This window comes from Halichoeres trimaculatus, unplaced genomic scaffold, assembly GCF_033239565.1.
Source record: "Halichoeres trimaculatus isolate MK-OKI-2021-1 unplaced genomic scaffold, fHalTri1.1 fHalTri1_scaffold_20, whole genome shotgun sequence".
NCBI classification, from domain to species: Eukaryota; Metazoa; Chordata; class Actinopteri; order Labriformes; family Labridae; genus Halichoeres; species Halichoeres trimaculatus.
The window spans coordinates 5,616,620-5,643,523 of record NW_027437198.1 but is presented as its reverse complement, the minus strand read 5'-3'; the positions used below and the strand labels follow the sequence as shown (position 1 = coordinate 5,643,523).

Here is a 26,904-nt window from a genome sequence, read left to right as displayed (position 1 = left end):
GGGTTTGGGAGAAAAGGGCAGACCATTGTTTCTGAGAAGCCGATTGGCCAGTGGGAGGGGCTTTTGTATAGGATCAGATTCAACCTCCAACTTATCCTGCTCCAGAGCAGGATGGCCGTTCAGAGTAGGTCACCATGGTGATCTACTCTGATAAAAAAGGAACCGGCTTCGTGCTATCGGTAATCGAGAGTTAACCCTGAAGTTATCTCGCTAAGACACTAATCCTGCTTCGTGATATAGGCCTCTGGCATTATTCCAAGTTTCAGGGTCTATTCAAGTTATGGAAAAACATACTTAGTGGTTGTTTGGCACACAGACTTTGATATTATCAAACCTGGATTACCTGAGTGAAGCAATACAAACTGTATTTGGTGCTCTTCATTCAAACGCTACTTATATGGGAACTTCAAATCATTCTGTTTATTGTTTCTTTTTGATTGAAGTGTTCACACCTGACATTAAAATGGATTTCAAAATACCTGAACTGAGCTTCAGGTTGAACAACCTGGGGCACATTTGATCTTTGTTTTTAAAACCAAAGGCTAGTAAAGTAAAGTATCAGTGTCAGCTTTATAATGTAAGATAAAGCAAAAGTCCAACATTTAAGTAATCTTGAATGCTTCTGTTTCAAGTTGATATTGATGACTCATGTTATCTGTGCTGTCTTTTCAGGATATGATGTAATCAAGAGACATTTAATGTAAATACTTATTAAAATGGAATCATGCTCTTGGACTTTGTATCATTGTTTTTTATAAATGTGTACAGAACAGCAGTGCTGTATTCAGGTAGAGCTAAGTGTGTGTATTTTAATATGCTGCAAAGAATCACTGAGTCTCTGAATACTCACTCAACATTGACCAGAAATGCCTTAAAAATACAAACTACTGGTAAAGATAATACCACTGTGTGACGATACACTTTTGCAGCTTTGACAGTTTGTTTTATTTGCTTTGTCATTTTTTCATAATGTTCACATCATTGTACGAGATCTGTATTTCATACCTACATAAAGTTGTATTTTGTGCCTGCCAACAACTATGAACTATCTGAAAAGTTTATAGCCCATTTGAAGACAGTAAAACAAACTTTCTTTCTCAGTTTTGTTTGGGTTTTATTTTTTTATTTTTTTGAATTCTTTTAACAAACTTGCATCAATCTTCCAGAGAAACTGATCATTTTTGCAGAAACAGACTTGGTTGGGATGAACTGTTGTGCTTGGAAAAAGCAGAGTTAGAAAGCTTTTCAGGCTTTCAGATTTCTCAACATTTAAATGTCTTACCTTTATTTTGTGTTTTGGGTCTGTTGACCCATAACACATAAAAATGTATCTGATATTTGACTCAGGTGGACATGCCCTTTAAGAGAGAAATGCTTTGAACAGTTTAAAGTAATAGAAATGTTATCAAGTTACAAAGTTGTGAAAGTGCTTCTTATTGCAGCCAAAGCCACCTTACAGTTCTTTATTTTACATTTCAGTGTAAATTCCTTTTTATTATTCACGACTGCTATTAGTTGTGTTGGAGAACAATCACAGTCTGCTTCAATGCAACTTTTAAAGAATTAAAAAAACATAACCTTACATTCAGAATACTGATGAGAGGCAGTTACAGTGAGTGTTAGCCGTCAAATTGGACTACTGATCTGGAATTATAAAAAGCCTGTTCAGATATTACTCAAAAAGGCATTTTGATGATTATTTTATTTTTGGTTTCATTGTTATTGAACTACAAAAAAATACATTTATAACATTTCAATACAAAACAAGCAACAAAATAAAGACATACAGCCTATAGCACTCGATGACAGTAGCACAAGACTTCTTTCGTGCCAGTATGCTTGCCATAGTAGAAGGTAAGACGGAACTTTGTGTATTTTTTTTTTGTTTTACTGCTGTAGACGCATCTCAACGTGCTGCCTTGCTGTATTTTTTTTTCCAGAATAGAGAGTCCTCTGCAAAGCTTGCACATACTAGTTAATTTGTAAAGGAGTCACTTCGTCCTCTATGGAGCTATTATTGTAGCAAAAAAAAAATTGTGTGTGTAAATGCATCCACAGATATGTGAACTGATCCACAAATGTTTGAGTCAATCCACAAATGCATGCACATCTCCTTAAATGTGTTAACAGATTTGCAAATTTGTAACATATCCACAAATGTGTACACAAAGCCACAGATGCGTGCTATGTGGATGCATTTACACACACACACATCTCGGCCTGATTCGGTTCAGGAGATCCTCTGCTAATTACTTTAGGCTGAAAATCTGGGGTGTCAGATTAAATATATGTGGGTACCAGGCTACTTGGAGATTGAAGGGAATGAAATCTCTCTTAAAGCAAGGCACTGAGTTGAATGTTCCTGTGGGAAAGAGTGAATGTTATAGTGTCTGGAAGGGAAAACTAGAGTGTCAGTGGCAGAGGGAATAGAATGATGAAAGAAAGGGGGAGGCATTTTTTCTCTGTGTAACCATCAGTAAAAGGGAAAAGATTAACACTAAAATTTGGAAGAAAGGATGAAGTAGGTTTAACTAGGCTAGGGCATTGTGGCCTAGCCAGCTGTCCAAAGGTAGAAAGCACCCTTTTGGATTGTGTGAGTGTGGAAAGGAGGAAACAGTTTGTTTTCTGACCTGGGGCTTTCTTCCTTCTCCTTTAGAGCTATCTTCACTGTTGTTCCAAGCTTTCAAGCTGTAGGGGGCACAGTTATTAGATTCCTGCGCCCCCGCAAGATGTGAAATATTGTTTTCTTATAGACTGGGGAGGGCAGCATTGCACCAAACAGTGCACAGCCTGCCGGAAATGCAGAAGAAGAAGAAGAAGCATGCCCAGCGGCTCCAGCTGTATGTTTGGGCTGCCCGGTTCCCACAAACTGTATGATACTCCAAGTTTTTTCCAAGCACTGAATTTGAAGGAGGAGACGCGGAGTTGACACAAGTAAAATGAGGTATTGTTTCCATCCCAGCTCCTTATTCCTGATCAAAGGGAATATCAAAAACCTTTACCCCCTTCAGTTTGGCAATGTCCCAATTCTAGAAGTCATTTAAGGCAAATAAATGGTTTGTTGTACATAAGGATTGTACTTATAAGAAAAACTTAACGAAGAATCGGCCAAAAAGACAGAAAGAGAAGGACCGTGGATCTATATTTTACAGGTTTGAACACGTCAAAACTGGACTAAAGAGTAATCGCAGGTCAGTTCTGACAAAATTAAAAAGTTTTTAAGAAGAAAAAATGATTGAAACAAGTGAACATTTCGCTAGTAACATGAAAGAGTAATAGCCATTATTATATCATCGTTCAGTGTCGCTCACTCAGAAATACCCTCTGAAGTTGCTGCAGTCTCCTTATCCTGAACTTCAACCTGACAGGACTGCTAAGGGTGTGGCACAACTGTGCATCCAAGAAGTTTAAGCTTGTGTAACTGCCTTGAAGCTTCACTGAGTAACTGTATGCAACAACATGTTAAGAGTTTTTTAACTTAAAAATTCAGACAAGACTTGTTAGGTGAGTATTACATTTTTACATTTTGTCAAATGTGTTCACTAGATGGCGCCCTTACTCAATTTATTTTCCTGTTCTGAAAAAGGATTGCACAGTGCATGCTGTTAAAAAAAAAAAAAAAAAAACCTCATCACGTTGAGTAAATGTGTTGCGTTCATGTACGCGAGTGCTACCAGACAGAAAACACCTGCGGTAAAGGCTCAGACTACATCATTTTTACTGTATGCTTCTTTAGCCCAAAGCATGAAGATGGGTGGCCTGCAGATCTGAAAAAATGACTCTGACATAAACCTTTAGCCATCCTCAAATAGCTGATAATCAAAACGATCCTTTTACTGAAAAACATTACACAGAAATACCAAATTAGGAAATACATTTTGCCACACCAGCACAAACCAAAAGAGGATTCAAGGACTGACTGATAAACAAAATAGGAACTATTTAATGCCCAATGACACAAACTCCCTTTTTTAATTCAAAAGTTAATTATGGACTTAATGTAACTCTGCACTTTTTTTACAGATGAAATTCAAGACACCACCAAAGTTAATGATTTGACAGAAGAAAAGAAAAATCATGGGTGAGTTGGGTGACAATTTTTGCATTAACTTTATAGTTGAGATAGAGGCAGACAGGAAACAGGGGAGAGGGATTTGAAATTGGACAGTTTTATTATCAAATGCTTTGCAGCCGACTAATCTTACTGGCTGAATGTTTCTGTTGTCATCTTTAAAAAGGAAGACATTACATTACATTTGGTGCAACCTGCGTGGAACTCGGTTCAAAAAAAGCAAAAACATTTACACCTGAGAAGCTTGATTTTTGCCACTGGGGTGTGCACACTGACAAGTGTTTGCTGCTGTCCTTTTAAGACAAAAAAACTTCACAATAAAAATAAACATGCTGCTTTCAAGATTGAGATCTTTATCAGGAGGGCTCTATCTTGATGCAAACACATGGTTGGTTTTGATCTAGAGAATGGATATGTCCACAAAAAAGTGTTTTACAAACTATACCTTAAAATTTGTTCTCTTATGCTTTTTCACAATTAAACTTTATTGAACTTTTTCTTTTTGCTTCCAATCACAGCTGGCGAACTTGACCAGTCACCGGAGGTTTGGACTGAATCTCAAGTCAGCACGTGGCTGAGATCAATTGGAATGAAGGAGCAGTACATAGATAAACTTTACGAGGAAAAACTACACTCAAAAAACTGATTCTTGGCCCTAGTAACAATTAAGCTTTATTTTTTAATAAAGTGTACCTAAATTAAATTGAACCAAATGTTATTTGATGATAATAATTAGATGAAAAGTAAATAAGGTTCTAATAAACTCAATTAAAACAATTTGAGTAAACTGTATGTGATGAAATCAATTTGGCTCTAATGTTCACTGTCAGAAAGCTGTGCGCATGTGCAGTGCGCAGGTAACGTCACGACGTCGCCAACCGTTGAAGTACTGCACACCCGCCTTGTGTGGAGGAGAAATCAAACCGTTGGGAAAAACTTGAGAACAGTAAGTAAAGTCGTATTTCAGACATTATGTTTTGGTGAAAGGATTGCGGATTTGTTACTTTAAATGAAGCTGTGTTTAGCTCTATATTTTCAGAAAGACAGAGAGTACTGTTTTGAAAGTTAGCCTTCGAATACGGAGTGAGTGAGGATTAGCATGTAGCTGCACGTCCCGATGACGTTTTTACAACCAGCGTAACTTCACACAGGCTAGCAGCCCCACTCCCACCCGCGCCTCGTCGTCACGATGGTCCCAAAATGTGTCTGCTTCCTTCGGCGGGACATATCTGTTAAAGTCGGGAGCCTAGAGCCTGCCATGTAGCTACCCATAGCTAGCCGCGTCGCCTTCTAAAGTAAAGCCACAGCCATGTGAAAAGCGCGGCGACCCAGTAAATACAACCGCGCTTCATACTCGGCTACCCCGTGTGACAGTGGCCGTGCACAATTTCATGGGCTTGTGACGACTGCCTGATGACTACCCGGTTTCATTTTACGGATAATCTATTGAATTAATATTAGCGGAGTAACAGCAAGTGAGATTTTTGTGTTCACTTAAGCTCTCCAGTTCTGCTTTAAGGGAGGGTTATTTGGGTAGTGATGTAACATGGCTGTGATCTTTCTGTTATCTTATTTCCCTCGCGTGAGATACTTGTGACATGCAGACCTTTATCAGTTGCTCCTCACGGCAGCTGGATGGTTCAATAACCCCTCGACTCTGCGTTGTGTTTTTTTTTAAAGGATGAGTGGAAGGCTTTTCTGCCTGTATCTGCTCAGTTTATTACCTGAACAGGAACGGAATAAGTTCTGGTTAGCTCGGACTCGTACTTAAAACATCCAGGCGCCACACTACAGGAGGTAGAAGCTAGTTGGCTAACTCGTTCGTGTACAATATATATTGACATGTTAGCTTTTATCCTCAACACTCATTTATCACATACAAGTCTACACACACATAATACTGTATTTCTGTGATCATTAAGTGTAAATATGAACAATAAAACATAAGTGTTGTCCACAGTGCTCTGTACTGAAACACACCACGGCATGTTTCCCACAGAATGGTGAAACTCTACCGTTGCTCTTGGAATATATATGTATCCTGCCTGATGGAGGCGCCATTGAGCAAAAGGAATCTGAATAAACCTGTATTATGCAAGTGACACAATAATAAACCCTGTTATACCAATATGGGTTGAATCTAAACTAGTTATCAAAATAATGTATATGTGCATGAACACACAGGAATGTCCTGTCACTAGGAAGCTGGCTGGATATCTCATAGCCAAATTAACCTTTTTATTTTTTTTTGTTTTTTTTTTTCCAGGCAACTTTCTTATTCATATCAGCCAAGTAGGTCTCGGTTTACTGGCACCTCTCTATCAAGGTGAGTATTCCCGATACTACTGTAAGATCTTAAATTACTTTGTTAAGAGGTGTTTGTCAGATTGACACCTACAGCCTGATCTTGTGTTCTCCTCTCTTCTCTCACAGGTTGAATATGTGAATGGGCGTGTGGGAATGTAAGGTGTGTGGAAAGTCAGTTGTAAGTAGATACGAACTGCTTAAACATTGTAAACTTAAACATAGCCATCAAGGAAATAGGTCTAGACATCACTGCCCATACACTAACTGTCCTTGCACTTTTAGATTATGGAACAGTCTCTTAAATCATATATACCGTACCCACCAAACCCAGACATCATCAAAACAATCTGAGTTAACCACATTTTCCTGTCATCTATGTGCATGTTGTGAGGTTTCAAATGAACAGGATTACTTCAGTCATGTTAATGAGCATTTACGAAGATATGAAACAGTGACATGTATGTTCAAAGGTTGTGTGTTTAAAACAAATATCTATAGTACATTTCATACTCATAAAAACCGTAAACACAATCCCCATACTTTGAATGATTTCAAAGTTGAGGTTGTGGCTGTAAATGGAACCCAAGAATCAGACTGCTCAGTTGTCGATGTAGTTTCATGTGCTGCAGACACAGAATCCAACAGTGATTTCGATGCAGATAGTAATTGTAATGCAGAAGATTCACAAAAGCTTGTTGAGCATAACATTGCATCAGTTATACTGAAGTTGGAGCATATTTTGTTTGTTCCGGCCACAGCTATTGATGAAGTACTGCATGAACTACAGTTTTTGTTAAGTTCTCCTTCAGTTCCTGTCACTTTTAACAACTTGTCAGAAATTTTGAAAAAACACAATGTGCAGATAGATGAGTCCATTGTCAAAGAGCTTGCTGAAGTAGCTTGCAAGTCTAACCCTTTGGCCAAAGCTTTTGCAAAAGATGGCCCCCTGGCCACAGTCTACAAAAGAAAGCAGTACTACAAAGAAAATTTTGGTGTAGTGAACCCTGTTGAGTACATCCTTGATTCTACAACAAATAAGACATTTCAGTATGTTCCCATTTTGAAATCTCTGCAGCATCTGTTGAATAACACAGACATTTTAGAAAGTGGTATTAATCAGCACAAGTCACAGAAAAACACATCAGGTAAAGTGCAGTATGAATCTGTAAGAGATGGTGTTTTCTTTAGGGAAAATGTTTTTTTCACTGGGGAGGAGTTGAAATTATCAATATCATTGTATGTTGATGATTTTGAAGTATGCAACCCATTGGGCACATCCAGAAAAATCCATAAACTTTGTGGTGTGTACTGGATATTGAATAATTTACCCCCTGGATCTCACTCAACTCTTTCTTCGATTTATTTGGCTGTATTGTGCAAGAGCACTGATGTGAAAGTGTATGGGTATGAACAGATTTTAGAGCCTCTTATACAAGACCTGGTTATACTGGAAAAAAACGGTGTTTTTATTTCAGGTGTTGGACAGTTTGTAAAAGGCACCATCCAGTCAGTCATTGCTGATAACTTGGGGGCCCACGGGATAGCAGGCTTTATCGAAAGCTTCTCTGGCACCTATTTCTGCAGGTTTTGTACAGGTGAGAAATCAGACATTCATGCTAGGGCTGTTCAGTCAGGACACTTTACTCTAAGAACAAAAGACATACATGAGTCACACATTAGATCTGCAAAGGAGCGCTCAACAAGTATTTGTGGAGTGAAGAGGGATTGTGTGTTCACTAAAAACTTGTCTTATTTCCATGTAACTCAGGGATACCCTCCTGATATTGTTCATGATTTATTCGAAGGAATAGTACCAGTTGAACTTGCCCTCTGCATTAACATCTTCATTTCCAAAAAGTATCTGTCCCTTGACACTCTAAACAAATTAATCTTGAGCTTTCCATATAAGTGGGGGGACAAGACTAACAAACCCCACATTATTCCGCGCACTTTTTCAGCTGCAAGAACTGTGAGAGGTAATGCTCACGAAAATTGGAATTTATTGAGGTTGCTCCCATTAATTATCGGGGACTTAATACCTGAGGCAGAGCCTGCGTGGCTTGTGTTACTTGATTTAAAAGACATAGTTGAACTCAGTGTTGCCCCTGCTCATAATAAAGAGACCATTGCCTACCTTGAGTGCAAAATCACTGAACACAGAGACAGATTTTTGGAGCTTTTTCCTGCACGACTGCTGCCAAAACATCACTATCTAGAGCATTACCCTCGGATGATCGAATGTTTTGGGCCTTTAGTTGGACAGTGGAATATGAGATTTGAGGCGAAGCATAGCTTCTTTAAGCAGGTTGCCCGCCATACAAATTGCTTCAAAAATGTACCACTCACACTGGCTATAAAGCACCAGCAAATGATTGCTTACCATAACAGTGCTTCCAAGGTTAAATCCATACTTGAAGTTGGCACTGTTGCAACCCTTCCTGTAGATGTGCTGAGCAAGGAAGTAGTTGCAAACCTCAAGCAAAAATACCCGAACATAAGTGAGGTGCATCTAGCCAAAAATGTTACTTTGAAAGGAATCACATACAGAGTTGGCATGCTGATACCTTATGGTGCAACAGGTGGTCTCCCTGAGTTTGCAGAAATTCTTCAGATGTGCATTGTTGAAAACAGCCTAAGCTTTGTTGTAAGAATATTGTGTGCGTGGTATCATGAGCACTTCAGAGCTTATGAGCTGACCATATCTCCTGATAGAGAGGTTGCCCTGGTTGATGTGGAGGACCTAGCTGATGCCTATCCACTCTGTGACTACACTGTAGGTGTGAGACGTTTGGTTACATTGAAAAGAAATATCATTGTCTAAGGTAAGTTTAATACCTGATTTTATTTCTCTACGTTGTGAGAAGCTAATGTGAAAAAAATCATATCAAATTTTTTTTGTGTGCGTTTATTGAAGAGGGGTTATGATAATTGATTCACAAACCACGGTAGAAAATGACATGGTGCTGTGTGAGCTTTAAGACTGTTACTACTAATGATCAACTGATATTTTGTTGTATTTAAAAAAAATGGGCAAGGAAGATGGTCCATGCAAGGGATCAACTGATGTTTTTAGTTTCTTTTTAGGACTGATACCATAGGTTATTAGTAGCTTATGAGCCAGGTAACCCAGAAGCAAATTCAAATATTTATTTACAGCAAAAAATTAATTTGTCAGTGATTTTTTAAAAAAAATGTTAAAATATAAATATTTATTTGCAGTAGATATTAATTTGTCAGTGATTAAAAAAAATATATAAATATATATATATATATATATATACATATGTTTATGGTAAAATTAAGTCTGTGATTTTTTCTAAAAGAATTAAAACATATATGTATGTGTATATATATATATATATATATATATATATATATATATATATTTTTTTTTTTTTTACAGTAGAAATTAATTTGTCTGATTTTTTTTTTTAATTATTAAAATATAAATATTTCTTTACATTATAAAACATGTCAGTGATTTTTTTTTTAATTAAATTATTTACGGTAGAAATTAATTTGTCTTGATTAAAAAAAATATTAAAATATAAATATTTACAGTAAAATAATTTGTGATTTTTTCCACAAAAATATTATTATATAAATATTTATTAACAGTAGAAATTAATTTGTAGGTGATTTTTAAAAAAGATATTAAAATGTAAATACATATTTATTTACAGTAAAAAATGAATTTATCTGATTTTTTTAAAGAGAATTTAAATTGTTTATTTACAGAAGAAAATTATGTCAGTGGTTTAAAAAAAAAAAAAAGAAATATAAATATTTATACTAAATTATTTTGTTAGGGATTTTTAAAAAAAGAAATATATAAATATTACAGCAAGAATAAATTTGTCCGTGATTTTTAAAAAAATATATACATATTTACTGTAAAATAATTTTTCAGTGATTTTTTTTAACAAATATTAAAATATAAATATTTATTTACGGTAGACATTAATTTTTCAGTGATTTAAAATAAAATAAAATGTAAATATTTACAGTAAAAATTAATTTGTCAGTGATTTAAAAAAAATAATAAAATGTAAATATTTACAGTAAAAATTAATTTGTCTGTGATATTTTTTACAGATGTCTGGCCCTGCTTACCTGAGAATTGTTTGTGGTGGAGATGACGCCAGAAAACTCACTCTGATGTCTGGGATACCCTCATCTGTAGACCAGCTTGTCCTTGAGATAAAAACTGCCTTTGGACTTACCCAGCCATTCAGACTCCAATACAAGGACACAGACTTTGACAATGAATATGTCAATGTTACATCAACCAGTGAAATAAAAGACAGGGACACTTTAAAGGTCATATATTTCTCCTGTGAGGAAACTAGCCCCAGCACTCCCGGGACACCACCCTTTAGTGCAAGCACACCATTAACTTCTCCCACTTCCCCTCGTAGCTCTGTGGCTTCAGGATCAACTTCTGCAGACCCTCTCAGCTCTCCATTATTTTATCAAGATGGTGGTTCTTCTGAGCATTCAATGAGCAGTGCAGACACTATTATTTTAGATCCAGCACCAGAATCAAGAACATGTTCTTGGCCTCCAGTCTTCATTGTTCCTCGCTTTTCATATTGTGCTGAAATACAACTTCAGAGAGCAAATGCAGAATGCAAAGCAACTGGAACTCTTCTTGTACCTTCACCAAAGCTACGAATGGACATCCTTGAAGGCATGGCTGAAGAGATCTTCAAATACACAGCATACCCCAGTGATTCCCAAATTGAAGAGGCTGCTGAGATGTTAGTTCATTACCATCCATGCCTTAAAGAAAGAGGGACTCGCGCCGGCCATGAGGGATGGAAACAGTATCTGAAGACCAAGGTTGCAAATTTTCGAACCAAACTACACAGGATTGGACATCCTGAAGTCAGTGTCAACTCCTTAAAGAACAAGCGCAAAGGTCAAGAGAAAGCAGCTGCTAACATCAAAAAACCACGAAAAGCTGAGGTTAACTTTCTCCCATCCTTCCCAAGTGGTGAAACACAAGAAAGTCTTGAGGATGAAAGGATAGCTCTTCTGACTGAGGTCAAAAAGAAAAACAATGATGCAGTGGTCAGAGAGAAAATGCAGAAGACCTTCTCTTACAGACGGCAGGAGATAGTCCAGGGAGCGCCTGTGGTATCTGAGTTCCTGAATAGATGGCCTGCCCTGTTTGCAATGAACGAAGTAAGTATTTGTTGATTTTTACAAAAGGTTTTTTAAATCATGGAACAGTCCTATGAATTTACTTTATACTCTGAGGAAAGGTTATGTCATCAACAGAAGTTTTTTCCTTAATCTATAATTTACAGTTGTACCCAGATTTATCTTATGTAAAATTTTTATATTACTGAATGTTTGCTTACCGAATGATAAAAAAGAAGAGGGTTCACCGATACATTTTAATTTTGAATACACAAAAATTGTAGCAAATGAGTAACACATTTGACTTGCTATTCACAAATGCAACTTATCTTTAATTATCTACAACATATATTATAACAATTTACTGAAAAATGTGTCTTTTTTGTGATATTATTTTTGGTTGCAGTTTAGTCTGGATAATAGGAAAATGCCAAGTTTCCTCTTGGTGTCCAGTGTGTGTCTATTACAGTGATGTAAGTTATTCTCATCAGTTGTCTACATTTCCCATGTAAATAACTTAATGTCCTTTTGTTATTCTTTCAGATCAACGCAGAATTCATGCGAATAACAACTGTGCCGCTTCAAGCAAAATTCTTGGCACAGCTCGACAAATTCACACCAAACCTAATGAGGGTCTTCAGCAACAAAGGCGGTGCAGCTGGGAGAAAGATTCGTCTCCTCATGGCTCCCACAGCTAAGGCAAGTGTATCACGCTACGTAGTTAAAATATTGTAAATGTTTTTACACAAAACCAATTTGAAGATTTGTTTCTAAACTTGAAAATTTATTCATTTATTTATTTTTATTTTTTTTCATTTATATTTGCTTCAATGAGTCACAGTAAATCTTTATATGATTTTTTTTTAGAGATTCTACTAAGATCCACTTCTTCTTCTTCTTCTTCTTCTTCTTCTTCTTCTTCTTCTTGGTCTTCTTTGTCTTCTTCTTGGTCTTCTTCTTAGTCTTCTTCGTCTTCTTCTTAGTCTTTTTCTTTGTCTTCTTCTTCGTCTTCTTCTTCGTCTTCTTCTTCGTCTTCTTCTTTCTACCAACAGTTTGGCAACAGTTTTGGTGTCCTGGACTACAATCTTGTACTATTAATATATAAAACCTTTTTTCTTTAGAGTGAGGACATTCATCTCAAGAGGGATGCAGTCATTAGGAGCCTTTCTGTCTACTTGAATGAGGACAGCAGTTCTCTTATCAAAGAGTATTTGGTAAGTGTTCACATTTGGTATTTAGCTTTAAGACTCCTTTTGGATTTTTTTTAAACACCAGTTCATATCTTGTGTCTTTCAATTTATAGAATGTGAATTTTGAGGATGCTGAAAGAGAGATGGCACAGACCACCATGGGACTCTTTGTGATCCGGAAGGAGAGTGATGAGGAGGATGAGCCAGAAGACGTTCAAGTGGTGATAGAGGGAGTGGGACTGCTGAGAAACCTAAAAAGCGTTGCCTTTGGATGGACCATGTTGTTTGGCCTCATCTACTCACTGAACCTGAGCTATCCTCAACAACTCAGACACACATTTGAATTCTTCCAGAAGGTACTGATGAATCTTGACAGTAATAAACTGTCCCCAAAGGTCCAAGGACTGAAAATTAAAATGCTTCAGTGAGCAGGTAAATGGTTGGACAGACTCTTGCGCCAGTTGGACATTGATGCCCGTTACCCTGTTAATTTGAGATGGAAAATGGAAGCCATGCTGTTCTACATCACTTACTCATTCAACTGTGGGTGTCTACACTAAAACAGACATTCACATTCTTAGAAAAATGGAAGCTTGATCGTTGAACTGTTCCCAAAGTTCCAAGGACTGAAGTTTAAGATGCTTCGATAAACTGGGTCAAGACTGAATAGACTCAAGCCAGTTGGACATGACATCAGTCAGGGTGGTTTAAAACATACTCGTTTACCGTGAAATTCATGACCAGTAATCTTTTCTGTTAGTTAAGCATCGTATCTAGCAGAGTAAACTGCTCTGTCTCATTCTCTGTTTTGCCTTGTTTAATGTTATGGGTATTGTAAACTTTCAGTTCTCTCATGTTCAATTTGTGATCCTGTAGGTTTAAGATTTTTTCATTGTCAGCACTACTGTTTACAAAAGTTTTCAAACCTAACATAGAAATGTATTCATTTGTAGTGGTAATTTATATATTTCTAAAACTTGTTCATCAATGATAGATGTATAATGTATTTTATGTGCAAAGGTCACCCTGGTTTAAGTTTGGGGATGACTTGGCTATTTTGTAAGGTCTCATAGAGTGTGAGACAATGTCAGTTGCATGCACATGTGGTAACGTGTGCCTCGCACTTAGTCATGGTATTTATGAAGAAATGCAGGTTACAGACCAGATTTCATAGTTTTTGCTTTTATATTGAAGTTAAAAAAATAATCATTCTATTCTTAAAATCCTGTGCCTTGTTAAGTTAAGGAAAGTGCACTACTTTTAAATGGTACTGATATGTGATGCAAATCTAAAATTTAAGTAGGTACTTAAGCAACATAAAAATTCAAGGAATGAGGATGAACAAAGAAAAAGAATTCAGCTGATGTGGGTCTGTTCGTTTCACCTACTCTTTCACAATGTTCATATCTGCTGCATGTTCATATATCTGCATATCCATATACTTTTTGAGCTCATGTCTGCCAATACTGATGTTGTACATCCCTACTTAAAAACTTAAAGTATGTGGTCTTAGCAACGGCTCTTTTTGATTGCCAAAACCCATTATATTTAAAGTTTTAAAGTCAGTGTTGCCCATGTTTGACTTGATAGGGCAATAAAGTTTCTGATATGGTAAAGCAATCTTGTTTGTGATTATTAAGAGATAAAAATACAGTTATGTATTTTAATAAATAGTTTAAAATCAAATTTAATAGGTTAATGTAAATATAAATAAACAAATCAAAGTTAAGTGAAAGATCAACTGAAGTTTACATTTGGTAATTACATAAAGGTTATGTAAAAGATCAACTGAAGTTTACATTTGATAATTAAAAAAGCACTTAAGCTTTATGTGAAAGTTTGGATTACTTCAATTCAATTTAACGTGACTAAGTTACTTAATTTATTCAATTTCTCCCAACTTAGTTCTGAAGAATTACTTTAAATACATTATTTAACTTTGAACTAATGTAATTAAAATACATGGAAAATTTTACATGTGATTAAATTACTTAAAGTCAGGGTTTTTGGTACAATTATTTTTTTGAGTGTAGATGGATAAAACCTGCTAGGATTGAATGAGGACTTTTTGAAGACAAAGATTTGCATGAAATCAGGGCCTGCCTGTTTAATTATTCAAAAAAGAGATGAGCTCATCAACTCCAAGCAAAAATCCCAAGAGAAGAAAGAGCCTTCCAAAAAACCTGAGTTGGAACAGCAACCAGTTCAAAGTGTCCCAACAGTCTGTAGACAGTCTGTAGACCAAGACCTTTTGATAAAGAAGCTATTGATTTCATTTATATGAAGCACAGAGTACTGCAGCCAGAATAAGGTGCTTTTAACCTAATATCTCCCTGCCATGAATTCAAGTCATTTGCTTTGTGTCCATGTGGGGCTCAGTTGCTGCACCATGAGCTGGTGTGGACCAGGCCTGCAGTGCCTGGGACCACCTGCAGGTGACGCTGCTGCATCCTCAGTTTAAGTGCCTTCTGCTCACCTGAGATTTGTTCCCCAGCAGAGCCGTCCACAGGTCTGCCTCTGAGGACGGCTGATAATCAACAGGATGTTGTATGATGTTATCTTGTAGCAGGACCCTTATGTTTTTGTTTTTTTTTGTTTTTTTTTTAAACAGCATGTCCAAAAAATGTTTGTCTCTAAAATATTTGATCTCTATTGTGGGAAACGTGTCTGAATCTCCTTGGGAACTTTTATTGTGAAATGTTGTATTTCTCAGTGAGCTTCTTCACTGTGCACATGCTGTATGTATATTTTTGTATAGACTGATTCAGAATTTTGATCAATGTTAAATGGTTTCATACGGCCAATGTGCCTTTTTTAAAAAAATGAATATGACTGTGCTGCATGGGTACAGATCTTAAAAATGACTATGCTAAATTTGCTTGATTCCAGTTAATGCTGCTAGACTGCTTCTCTTTTGTCAATCAAGTTTATTCTGCTGACTTGGAAAGAGCTAACTGTTCCAAAGGGCGTTTACTGTGACACCTGAATACAGATGGTTTTTTATTCCTAAGTGATATGAAAATGTAAGAGTTTAGAATTTGGTAACGCTGCAGGAAGTCCATGTTTTAAAACCTTCTCAAGGGCGATAAAGTGAAGTTAATAACTTGCACATTAAATTCTATTTTTTGTTATCCTCAAACTTTTGCTTGTTGAATGATTACTGCATTTGAAGATGATTTTCTTAAGAAAAAATACTAAATAGTGGTCATTGCTTTTTTTTTTTTTTTTAACCGTTTTGCATTTCATCTAAATTAAGTTCACCTTTAAATATGCTCATCATTCTTTCACCTTTTATTAAATGCAATTTTGGAAATTGGTTGAAAGAAAAGCAGATTAGGATTCAAATGAGTTTCTCAGTTATGTTTTAATGTTGACATTACACTTGAGCACAGTACCTGAAAAGTATGTCCCACGCCCTTCATGCAATGCTGGGTGTAGCTTGACAAGACAATGGCGTGTTTTAAATATGCAATAATGTTCATACCCAACTGCACCTTACTTTTTCTAAACATGTCTTTTTTTTACTTTTGTGTCTGAAAAGTTAATCCCTGGCTACCTGTAGCTTAAGTGCCGTTTTAGCCTTTGCCCTCTTGCTCTCACAATTATGTTCATTTATTTTGATGTATGTGCTGTTGGTGGTTTATTTGAATAGAATGTAGATAGCTGTGATTTTTTGCCTTTTACTCAAGGTTTTCCCACGCCAAGAACTACAGCTTGGTAAATTTTCTCAGCCTTAATTCCACACACACAAAGTGTGCTGTTTCAAATTTTAGTGTTCTATAGCACTGTGTCTGGGACCCGAATTTTGATAGGAAATCAAGGGGTGAGACTATTAGGGGTTAGGGTTACAGTTGCCTTGAAAAAGCACAGTAAAACATAAACGTTACACACGGGCGGAAAAAAACCAACCTTAAACATACATTAAGTTCTACTGTCGCAAACATTAAGGGTCTTAGAATTACGCCTACAAAAATTGACGCCTAATGGACTAGTTATTATTATATTATCACTACTTAGAGCAGGTGTTGTGCCAAGGTAGCTACCTCCGCCAGGATTCCTACCCCCTCAGCGGAGGCGCGCCTGCGCTGTGTGATGACTGTGGAGGATACAACAACAAATTGGAACGCGTCTACGCTCACAAATCACGGAAACAGATGTATGGAATTGTCGCATAATATGGATTTAGGGCTCGCCAGCGCTACCACAGAAGCGCACCTGCACCACAAAAGCAACTTTGGAGCGCGCTTACACTTACTAACTTCTACGGATGCAAATAAAATATGGATTTAATGATTTCTCATGTGAATCTTGGCTCGGCCTGCAATGATTTCTACCCCCCTCATATTAGCTCAGTCTGTGTCCTACACCCAAGTGTTTTTTTCCTCAGATACTCCACATCATGCCTAATAACTCTGGAGGACATTGAAATCTTTTCTCTTTTCTTTCAAAAGTAAGCTGAGGAGTAGGTTTCCTAGCAGGCTCGGCCTGCCAGGATTCATACCCCCTTATATTATGCCCAGTCTGTGTCCTACACTAAAGTGTTTTATTCCTCACATACTCCATATTAATGCTATAAGTCCATACGCGTCTGTCGTCGGTGTTTGTGAGCCTAGACTACAATTTGTTGTATTTGCCGCAGTCATCACCCAGCGCAGGTGTGTCTCTGCAGAGGGAGTAGGAATCCTAGCTACCTTGGCACAACACCTGAAACCTGGTGCTGAATCTGCCGCTCTTTCCATTTGCCCTAAAACGAAACTTATTGTGGAGCATGCGCAGCGGCCCCAGCTGTACGGTCAAGCCATGCTCCGTTCCCATAAAGTGTTTGATACTTCCTAGTTTTAGCACTGAATTGAATTTTAAGGAAGAGACGTGGAGTTGGGTCCAGATTTACTTAATAGCATCGTGAGATCGACTGGGAGAAAAGAATCAAGAGAACATACGAAGTCTATTTTCCTCTGCATTTGATCCGGGTAAGAGTGATTATTTGTCATATTAAAGGAAAACGCAGAAAATTGAAGTAGCCTATTGATGGTACTGCATGATTTTGCGGGGGTAGAATGTGTCCACTTGCGGTCATGAATTGTGAGAGGACTTAGATTACTCAAGTGAAAAAGTGAGGAATTGTTTCCATCCCAGCTCCTCCTGATCAAAGGGTTACGCTTTTAAGGAATGATGGGTAACAAAAACTTTAACTTTACACCCCCCCCCCCCAAAAGACTTGTTAGGTGAATGTTACATTTTTAACCTGAGTGTGCACATTTTATAAGTTTCTTTCCTTAATTCATAGAAACTCAATGAAAAACTGACAATCTTACTGATCATTTCACTGAAAGACATTACAAAGAATCCATAAACTAGGAAATACATTTTGCCACACCAGCACAAACTAGAAAAGGAATCATTTTTATTTATTTTTATTTAACCAGGATGGTCCCATTGAGATTAAAAACCTCTTTTTCAAGGAAGACCTGGCCAAGACAGGCAGCAGCAAAAACACTAAGTTACAGACAAGAGTCACAGAAAGAGACAAAGTACTTTCAGTAAAAACATATGATAATGGATTAAAACCATGTTCTGGGAAACACCTGTTCAAACAACCGAGCTAAAACACTGGCATCTCATAGAACCAGCCTCCATGTCCTTCATTTTAGATTTAAAAACATTCAAAGACACCAGCTCCTTGAACTTCAAGTCATTTTGCAGCTGATTTCAAGATGAAGGTGCAGAGTACCCAAAGGCCCTTTTCCCAATTTCAGTCTGAGCGTTTGGGACGGAGAGCGTAAAGAGGTCCTGAGAACGCAGAGAGTGCTGTTCGGCATGATAAAAACACTTAGATAGTGAGGCAGCAGACCAAGAACTGCCTTATAGATAAAAGGAAACCAATGTGTGAGCCTCTTGGTCACCAAAGCGGGCCATCCAACCTGAGAGAAAAACTCACAATGGTGGGTCAGAGGTTTGAAGGACTGACTGAGCAACAAAAGATGTCCGATGACACAAACTTTTTTTAATTCAAAAGATAATTTTGGACTGAATGTAACTGTTTTAAACTTTCTTTGCAGATGAGATCAAAAACAACACCAGGATCACTAAGGTGACGAAAAGAAAAATCATGGGTGAGTTGGGTGACAATTTTTGCATCAACTTTATTGTTGAGATAGAGGCAGACAGGAAACAAGAGAGATGTGAGGATTTTGAAATTGGTTAGTACTATCAAACACATTACAGCTGATTAATCTTATTGTCTGAGTGTTTCTACTGTCATCCTCAAAAAGGGGATATTACATTCATACATAACACTTGAGCACAGTACCTGAAAAGTATGTCCCACGCCCTTCATGCAAGGGCTGGAACCAGTTAATGAAACAATACATCCTAAGTTTCAGTTTTACTGCTCCATGACCTGATGTAACCTGCGGTTGCTGTTTTGTTCATACTGGTACCAAATCAGGTTAACCATCATTCCATTTACAACGCTGATGTAGCTTGACAAGATTATGGCGTGTTTAAAATATGCAATAATGTTCATACCCAACTGCACCTTACTTTCTAAACATTTCTGTTTTCGCTTTTGTTTCTGAAAAGTTAACCCCTGGCCACCTGTAGAATGTAGCTTCAAGGCCGTTGGTGCAAGCTGCATGAAATTAAAACAAATTGAAGGGTATTTCCTGGAAATAGAATTGTTCTCATAGTGTTACCATGTGTTAATGAAGATCCCTTTTTTAATTCAAAAGATAATTATGGACTTAATGTAACTGTTCACTTTCTTTTGCAGATGAAATTCAAGACAACACCAAAGTTAATGTTTGACAGAAAGAAAAGAAAAATCATGGGTGAGTTGGGTGACAATTTTTGCATTAACTGTATTGTTGAGATAGAGGCAGACAGGAAACAAGAGAGATGGATTTGAAATTGGACAGTTGATTAATGTTACTGGCTGAATGTTTCCGTTGTCGCTCTTAAAGAAGAGGGCATTAGATTTGGTGCAACCTTTGAGGAACTAAAACTGAAATCGACGAGTGTTTCCTAGAAATAGAATTGTTCTCATAGTGTTTCCATGTGTTAAGGAAGATCTCTGTCCTCTTCCAATGTGGTGGATGCAATCTGACAAAATCAGTCCCTGAAAAGAAAAGACCCTACCAGAACTTCTGAAGGAGAGATGTGTGCCGTTTTTCAATGAGTGAATCTTGTTTTTGTGCTATAGGCAAGGGTCATGATTCCAACAGTTACGCTAAAAAAACAAATATTTTATAAACCCTGGCGTCACATTCAATTTGTGTATTTTTCACATAAACTCACGCTACTCTCATCCACCACCTGAGTGTAATTCAGGACAGTTATAAATTTGATGAATATACTCTGCTCTAACATCGTGGTTACAGCAGGTTAGCTTGTCATCGTAATTATGCAAAACAAGAGTTCTGCTCAGCTGAACATGTAAACTTTCCTTTGTTAAAAATTACACAATATGTTGTTTAATAAAAATACACCAGAATACAATTAATGTTTGGTGCCTCGAAATGTTGTGAAGTTAAGCAATTAATAAATGTGAGTTTTGTCAAACTGGTTCTCAGACCACACATACGACTCAAATTACAGTTCTATGTAATTTTTGCAATGAGATGCCTTACACACACACAAAAAAAGCAGCTGTTATGCCTGACTAAAAGGATTGACAACAATCCTTAAATGATTCATTAATAAAACACCTTTAACAATTACAAAGAGGGATTTATTGATACAAAACAAGGAAATAAAGTGCACAACAAAATCCCTCAGAAAAGGCAGCAATCCCCAACTTAAAAGCCTCTGTCCTGCTGCAAACCGCAGTGAGCTTTTATAGGCTGAGACCAGGTGAGCCTCGTTGATTTTCATCAGCTTCACTGGGAAAATGAGCAGCAGATAAAGGGAACACACAGAAACACACACAGCCATAACACAGCTTAACTTATAAAGCAGCTGTGCGTAACTAACAGGCTAAAACAACTACACCTGAGAAGCTTAATTTTTGTCTGTGAGATGTGCACATTGACAGGTGTTTGCTGCTGCCCCCTTAAGACAAAAAACTTCATGCTAAAAAATAATATGCTGCTGGTTTTAATCTAGACATTGGACATTTCCACAAAAAAAGTATTTTTCAAACTTGCCAAACCCAACTATATCTTCACTGTAAAAGACAACAAAATTTGTTCTCTTATGCTTTTTCATAATTAAACTTTATTGAACTTTTTCTTTTTTCTCCCAATCACAGCTGGCGAACTTGAGCAGTCACCGGAGGTTTGGACTGAATCTCAAGTCAGCACGTGGCTGAGATCAATTGGAGTGAAGGAGCAGTACGTAGAAAAACTTTACGAGGAAGAAGTAAATGGACAAATCCTATTAACACTGAATGAGGACTTTTTGAAGACAAAGATTTGCATGAAGTCAGGACCTGCTCATCTGATCATTCACAAGAGAGATGAGCTCATCAACTCGAGGCAAAAATGCCAAGAGAAGAAAAAAACAACCAAAAAACCTGAGTTGGAACAGCAATCAGTTGAATGTGTCCCAACAGTAGAAGGAAGCCCATCGGGACCAACTCATGGAAGAGATGGTGGCAAACAATTAACATCAAAGGAAAACTGTAGACCAAGACCTTTTGATAAAGAAGCTATTGATTTCATTTATGTAAAGCACAGAGTTCTGCCTCCAGAATCAGGTGCTTTTAATCTAATATCTCCCTGTCATGAATTCAAGTCATTGGCTTTGGCTGCTTCATTGGACCGCACAAGACTCCGAGCTAAGTTTGCAAGAGAGGTCCTTAAGTTTGCAGTTGGCTGTATGAACATCAGATCAAATGGTACAATTCACTTTGGTGTGATGGACAGCCAAGGGAATGCAAGGTATGTGCACGGCGAGATTATTGGTATCCCTGTTACAGAGAAAGACATGTTTGTAGATGCGTTGGACTACATTGAAAGATGCATCTCCTCCAACAAGGAGCATGTGCGCCAGTGTGTGCGACCTCCGAGGTTCATTGAAGTAATGGATAAAGAAAGTACAGAAAAGAAGTATGTGGTAGAGGTTGACATCGTGCCCTCAATAAATATTGTCAAGGGTAAGGTGTATGCAGTTCGTCTGCCAAACTTCAAAGAGTCTGCCAAAAAAGTAGAATTTGAAAAAAAAGCAATTTTACGAAGAGTGGGTTCAAAAACTGAACCAGTGAATGAAGAAGACCTGAGTGACTTCTACCAGAGAGTCAAAGATCGGGATGCACAAAGAGAAAGAGCCGAGAAAACAATGTTCCTTAGTGCTCGGGAAATATGCCAAGACCTTGGAAGGAAACTAACAATGCTGATGACTATTGGTTCATACTAGTCACAAACAAATTCCAGCCCGGTGACCTGTGCAACATCGAGTGGCTGCTTAACCTGAACATATTCTGTGTTTTTGACTTCGACCCAGACTCAAAGATTTCAGGTCTTTGCAGTGAATACCTTCAGCATCATGCCTCAAACATGCATTCTCTGCAGAGTTTTAGGACATCTGGTGACATGAGCATCAAAGAATTTTTAAACCACCAACATCTGTTTGAGCAAACCAGCTGGATCTTCTGTAATGGCCGAACTGACTTTAAGGGAAATGAAACATCATGTGATGAAACGACTTGGATCAAGACAAAAATGACTCTTCTGCGAGAGTGCGTCTCTTTAATCTGCAAACAAATCTTGCCAAAAGGAACCTTCCAGGTCATCTTTCTTCTCACATCCCCAGTTGAAAAACCACTCTTACACACCTTCAATGAGTTTTTCACAGACATGGAAGGACATGAAGACATCATCTGTGTCTGTGAATCCCAGGAGAACTTCCAAAAGTTTCAGAGCTTTGCAGAGGGGTCATGTGGAACAGAAGCTGTGAACAATTCTAGTGTTATCAGGATGAAAATGAGTCACATCGATGCAACTCTGCAGCAGGTACAACCCTTCAAGGCATGCACCAGCAAACAGCTGCCAGTCTTCGTGAAAGGGACATGTCTTCTTGAAACAAATGCAGAAGAACAGATGTATTCACTGGAAATTCTGACAGTCGATCATTGTGATGAAACAAATAAAGACTTCATCAATGAGGAGAAAGAAAACATCGAAAAACAGTTCTACCGTGGTGGAAAAGTGACCTGGTTGAACTTCTGGCTTGCTGAACACAAGTATGTGGGGGAGGTAATCGAAAGAGATGCCTATGATGAAGTTTCCAAACTTCTCCGTGACGCCTTGAAAGGCAATGCAGATGAAACCCCAGTCAACAGTATAAACATCTTCCATCATCCAGGAAGTGGTGGAAGCACCGTGGCGAGACAAGTTCTGTGGAACAACAGGAAAGATGTGAGGTGTGCTGTTGTAAAGCCTTCATACCCAGCCTCTGTTGTTGCACAACATGCAGTGGAACTAAGGGAGTATGAGGAAAAAGACCCTGAGAAGTGTCTTCCTGTGCTGCTCCTCATTGAAGACTCAGACAAAGAATATCTGGATGATCTCAGAAATGAGCTAGAGGTGGCTGTTAACACCAAAAAAATCCAGTGTAGCACTGCTTGCTTCATGTTGTTGAGTTGTAGGCGTTCCTATGATCCAGAGAAAAAATGCAAGGAATCTCCACTACAGAATGTGTCAGTCACTCACAAGCTGTCTGCCCAAGAGAGGAGAAGGTTTTCTGGTAAACGTGAGGCCCTAGAAGAACAGTATGAACCCGAATTTATCCTGACTTTTGTTCTGATGAGTGAGGGATTCAATGTGGATTATGTTAAGCAGTTTGTGGAACATTTGCTAGAAGGCATCGACCGACGGTCAGTAGTCACTCGCCTCATTCTCTACGTAGCATTGTTGAACACTTATGTTCAAAACTCTTTCATCTCCCAGTCTCATTGCGAAGCCTTGCTTGCTCTGACCATTCGCTTGGAAAGGTTTGCCCAACATGAGTTTGAGAAATCACTCAGTCCTCAGGCTAAACTGGTCTTCTTGCACCTGCGAGATGAAAAGACACACATTGAATCCATCAGAATCATCCACCCTCTTGTTGCAAAAAATATTCTTCAGCAGCTTTTAGGGGACCAGACCCAAAGCAGTTTGGCAATGAAGTTGCTCAGTGAGGAAGTGCTTTTTGAACACAGATTTGGAAGAGAAGAATACTTGTTGTTCCTGAGAGCACTTTTCATAAGGCGATCAAGAATCAGCAAAGGGGATGTGTGTGACAGCTTTTTCTCTCCTCTGATTGAGCATGTGTGTGACAAGGAAAGCCCAGACAAAGCAATTGAGTTGCTCAAGGAGGCTCATGAGCGTTTCCATAGAGATCCATTTTTTGCACAACAACTGGCTCGTCTTCATTACACTTACGAGAAGTTTGAAGAGGCAAAGGACTGGGCCGAGACAGCAGCTAAACAACAGCCAAACAACTCGTACATACTGGACACGAAAGGGCAGGTGTACAGGAAATGGTTCCAAGCAAAATGCAAGGCAATTGACAATAGCAATGTATCAAAGACGGCCCAAAATACAGCGGATGCTTTGGAAACTGCACTCAAAGCTCTTGAATGTTTCCAGGAGTGCGAGAAAGCAGCTGAAGCAGATATGGAAAATGTGAACAGTTCTGGGTTTTTTGCTGAAGTTGAAGTTGGATGTAGTCTTCTCAAACTGATCTCCTCATTGGATGTGTTTGCAGACAGGGCAAATGGCCACACAGAGTTTAGGAAGTACCTGCTGACAGATTACATCCCAGAGGAAGTTAAAGATGCTTGGGAACCATTTCATGAGCGCTTGAAAAAGCTTCACAAAACAATGCAAGATGCCTTGGAGTGGATTTCAGAAGACCTCAGCTACTTTCAGACAGACATTGATGCAGATGAAGAGGAGACTCCTGAAAGTCCTGAACAGAAAATTAGCCAGCCATTGAAATGGTTGTCAAAAAAATCCTCGGAGTATGGAAAGTACTTCAGTGAAGTTTATTCCAGTGCACTCCAGGGGCAAACTATCCCAGACAATCTTACCCCATTCCAAAAACGCATGATCATCTATCACTTTGGTGGGGGTAATGTGACGTCAATCCTTTCCAAGCTTACAGACCAGAAAGATGCAGTACGTCTGTTACAGAGCATTCTTTCTCTGTATCCCACCAATCCATTGCAGGCCAAATTTACTCAAAGGGATATCGTCAATTACATCATGACCAACATTTCCCTGAACTGTCTGTCACCAGAGACCCAAACAGTAGCCCCAATGAAAACCTTACAGGCACTCTGTCGTCAGTTTCCATCTGACAAAAGAAAATGTTTACCAAGTGCCCTGTTCCTACTCACCTTGCTGTTCTGGCCTGAGGATCATGACATGGACCAGGAGAAAGAAAACAAATACGAAATTGTACAGTCTGCTGTAGAACACCTGGAAAAAGACTACAGGACCAAGAGAAAGGACATTCCTCAGAGGAAAAGAAGGCTTTACACACATTTTTTCCTTGGCAGTGGGAATGGACTGGATAAGTTTGTCCACAAGAAAAAGTTAGAAAGAGTCACAAAGGTTTTCTCAGTGTCTGAGAAACGCATGAAGTGGTTTCGAGGTGAGGCATGGAAAAACCCTGAGATTGCCACGATGCTGAAACGTGTGTCCGGATGGACTGAAGATGGGGTCGTGTACCTTGATGTCCCTGGGAAAAAGAAGTTCAGCATCCCACCTCTACATGTACCTTCAGTGCCTCACAGTAACGAGAACATCACGTTCTACCTGGGCTTTACCTTCAGAGGCCCTGTTGCATGCAACATCATTGTGAAGAAATAGTTTGCCCTTGAACAATGGTCATGTCTCATCAGTCTGCTCTTTGATTTGCTGAAAAGAGAACTAGAACCAGTCTTGTTATCAAAGGCAGGAACTGATTCCAACATGATAAAATACAAACACACAAGCCTTGTTTAGAGATGAGATGGATTTATTAAGGTTTATGAAATTCTTATTGAGGCAACAGTGAAAGATGAAAATTGTGGTGAGGCATGTGGTATGATAATGAATGTGTCAATACTCAGATACAGACATTCAGACCCAGATTTTTTCCAAGTTTCAGTGTTAATTCAAGTATTAAAAAAAAACATTTGGTGGTTGTTTGGCAAATGGACTTTGATATTATCAAACCTGGATTACCTGAGTGAAGCAATGTAAACTGTATTTGGTGCTCTTCATTCAAACGCTACTTATATGGGAACTTCAAATCATTCTGTTCATTGTTTCTTTTTTGTTGTTGTTTGTTTTGTTCTTTTGTGTGTTTAGTTTTTCTACAAAACAGTGAAGACTTCATTTTGATTTAAGTGTTCACAGATGGCATTAAAATGCATTTCAAAACACCTGAACTGAGCTTCAGGTTGAACAACCTGGGGCACATTTGATCTTTGTTTTTGAAACCAAAGGCTAGTAAAGGGAATCCAGCATCTGCCTTTTTGTGCCTCAGATCTCCTCAGATATGCAAGTTACAACTTGAAATGAACTTTCAGAAGTAAAAGTACCAGTGTCAGCTTTAAAATGTAGGATAAAGCAAAGTTCCAACATTTAAGTCATCTTGAATGCTTCTGTTTCAAGTTGATGTTGATGACTCATGTTTTCTGTGCTGTCTTTTCAGGATATGATGTAATCAAGAGACATTTAATGTAAATACTTATCAAAATGGAATCATGCTCTTGGACTTTGTATCATTGTTTTTTTATAAATGTGTACAGAACAGCAGTGCCGTATTCAGGTAGAGCTAAGTGTGTGTATTTTAATATGCTGCAAAGAATCACTGAGTCTCTGAATACTCACTCAACATTGACCAGAAATGCCTTAAAAATACAAACTACTGGTAAAGATAATACCACTGTGTGACGATACACTTTTGCAGCTTTGACAGTTTGTTTTATTTGCTTTGTCATTTTTTCATAATGTTCACATCATTGTACGAGATCTGTATTTCATACCTACATAAAGTTGTGTTTTGTGCCTGCCAACAACTATGTCTGAAAAGTTTATAGCCCATTTGAAAACAGTAAAACAAACTTTCTTTCTCAGTTTTGTTTGGGTTTTATTTTTATATATTTTTTTATTCTTTTAACAAACTTGCATCAATCTTCCAGAGAAACTGATCATTTTTGCAGAAACAGACTGCACTGTTTGGCTTGGAAAAACCAGAGTTAGAAAGCTTTTCAGGCTT

The 26,904-nt window shown here is 38.0% G+C and overlaps 2 protein-coding genes and 1 long non-coding RNA gene across 3 annotated transcripts in view; all 3 read left to right on the top strand.

Moving 5' to 3' along the window:
- ern1 (endoplasmic reticulum to nucleus signaling 1) overlaps positions 1 to 26,904 on the top strand; it is an 85,170-nt gene that overhangs the window by 40,039 nt on the left and 18,227 nt on the right. The gene's annotated exons all lie outside the window — the stretch shown is intronic.
- Positions 2,782 to 26,722, top strand: LOC141810122 (sterile alpha motif domain-containing protein 9-like). Its single transcript, XM_074697472.1, is given in 4 exon segments — positions 2,782 to 2,944; positions 19,487 to 19,544; positions 20,963 to 22,051; positions 22,054 to 26,722. Coding segments are annotated over 3 exon segments (4,602 nt in total). The 5' UTR covers positions 2,782 to 2,944; the 3' UTR covers positions 25,509 to 26,722.
- On the top strand, positions 4,998 to 7,008 carry LOC141810061 (uncharacterized). Its single transcript, XR_012600044.1, has 3 exons — positions 4,998 to 5,018; positions 6,339 to 6,398; positions 6,506 to 7,008. It is a non-coding gene; the product is annotated as an uncharacterized LOC141810061 (long non-coding RNA).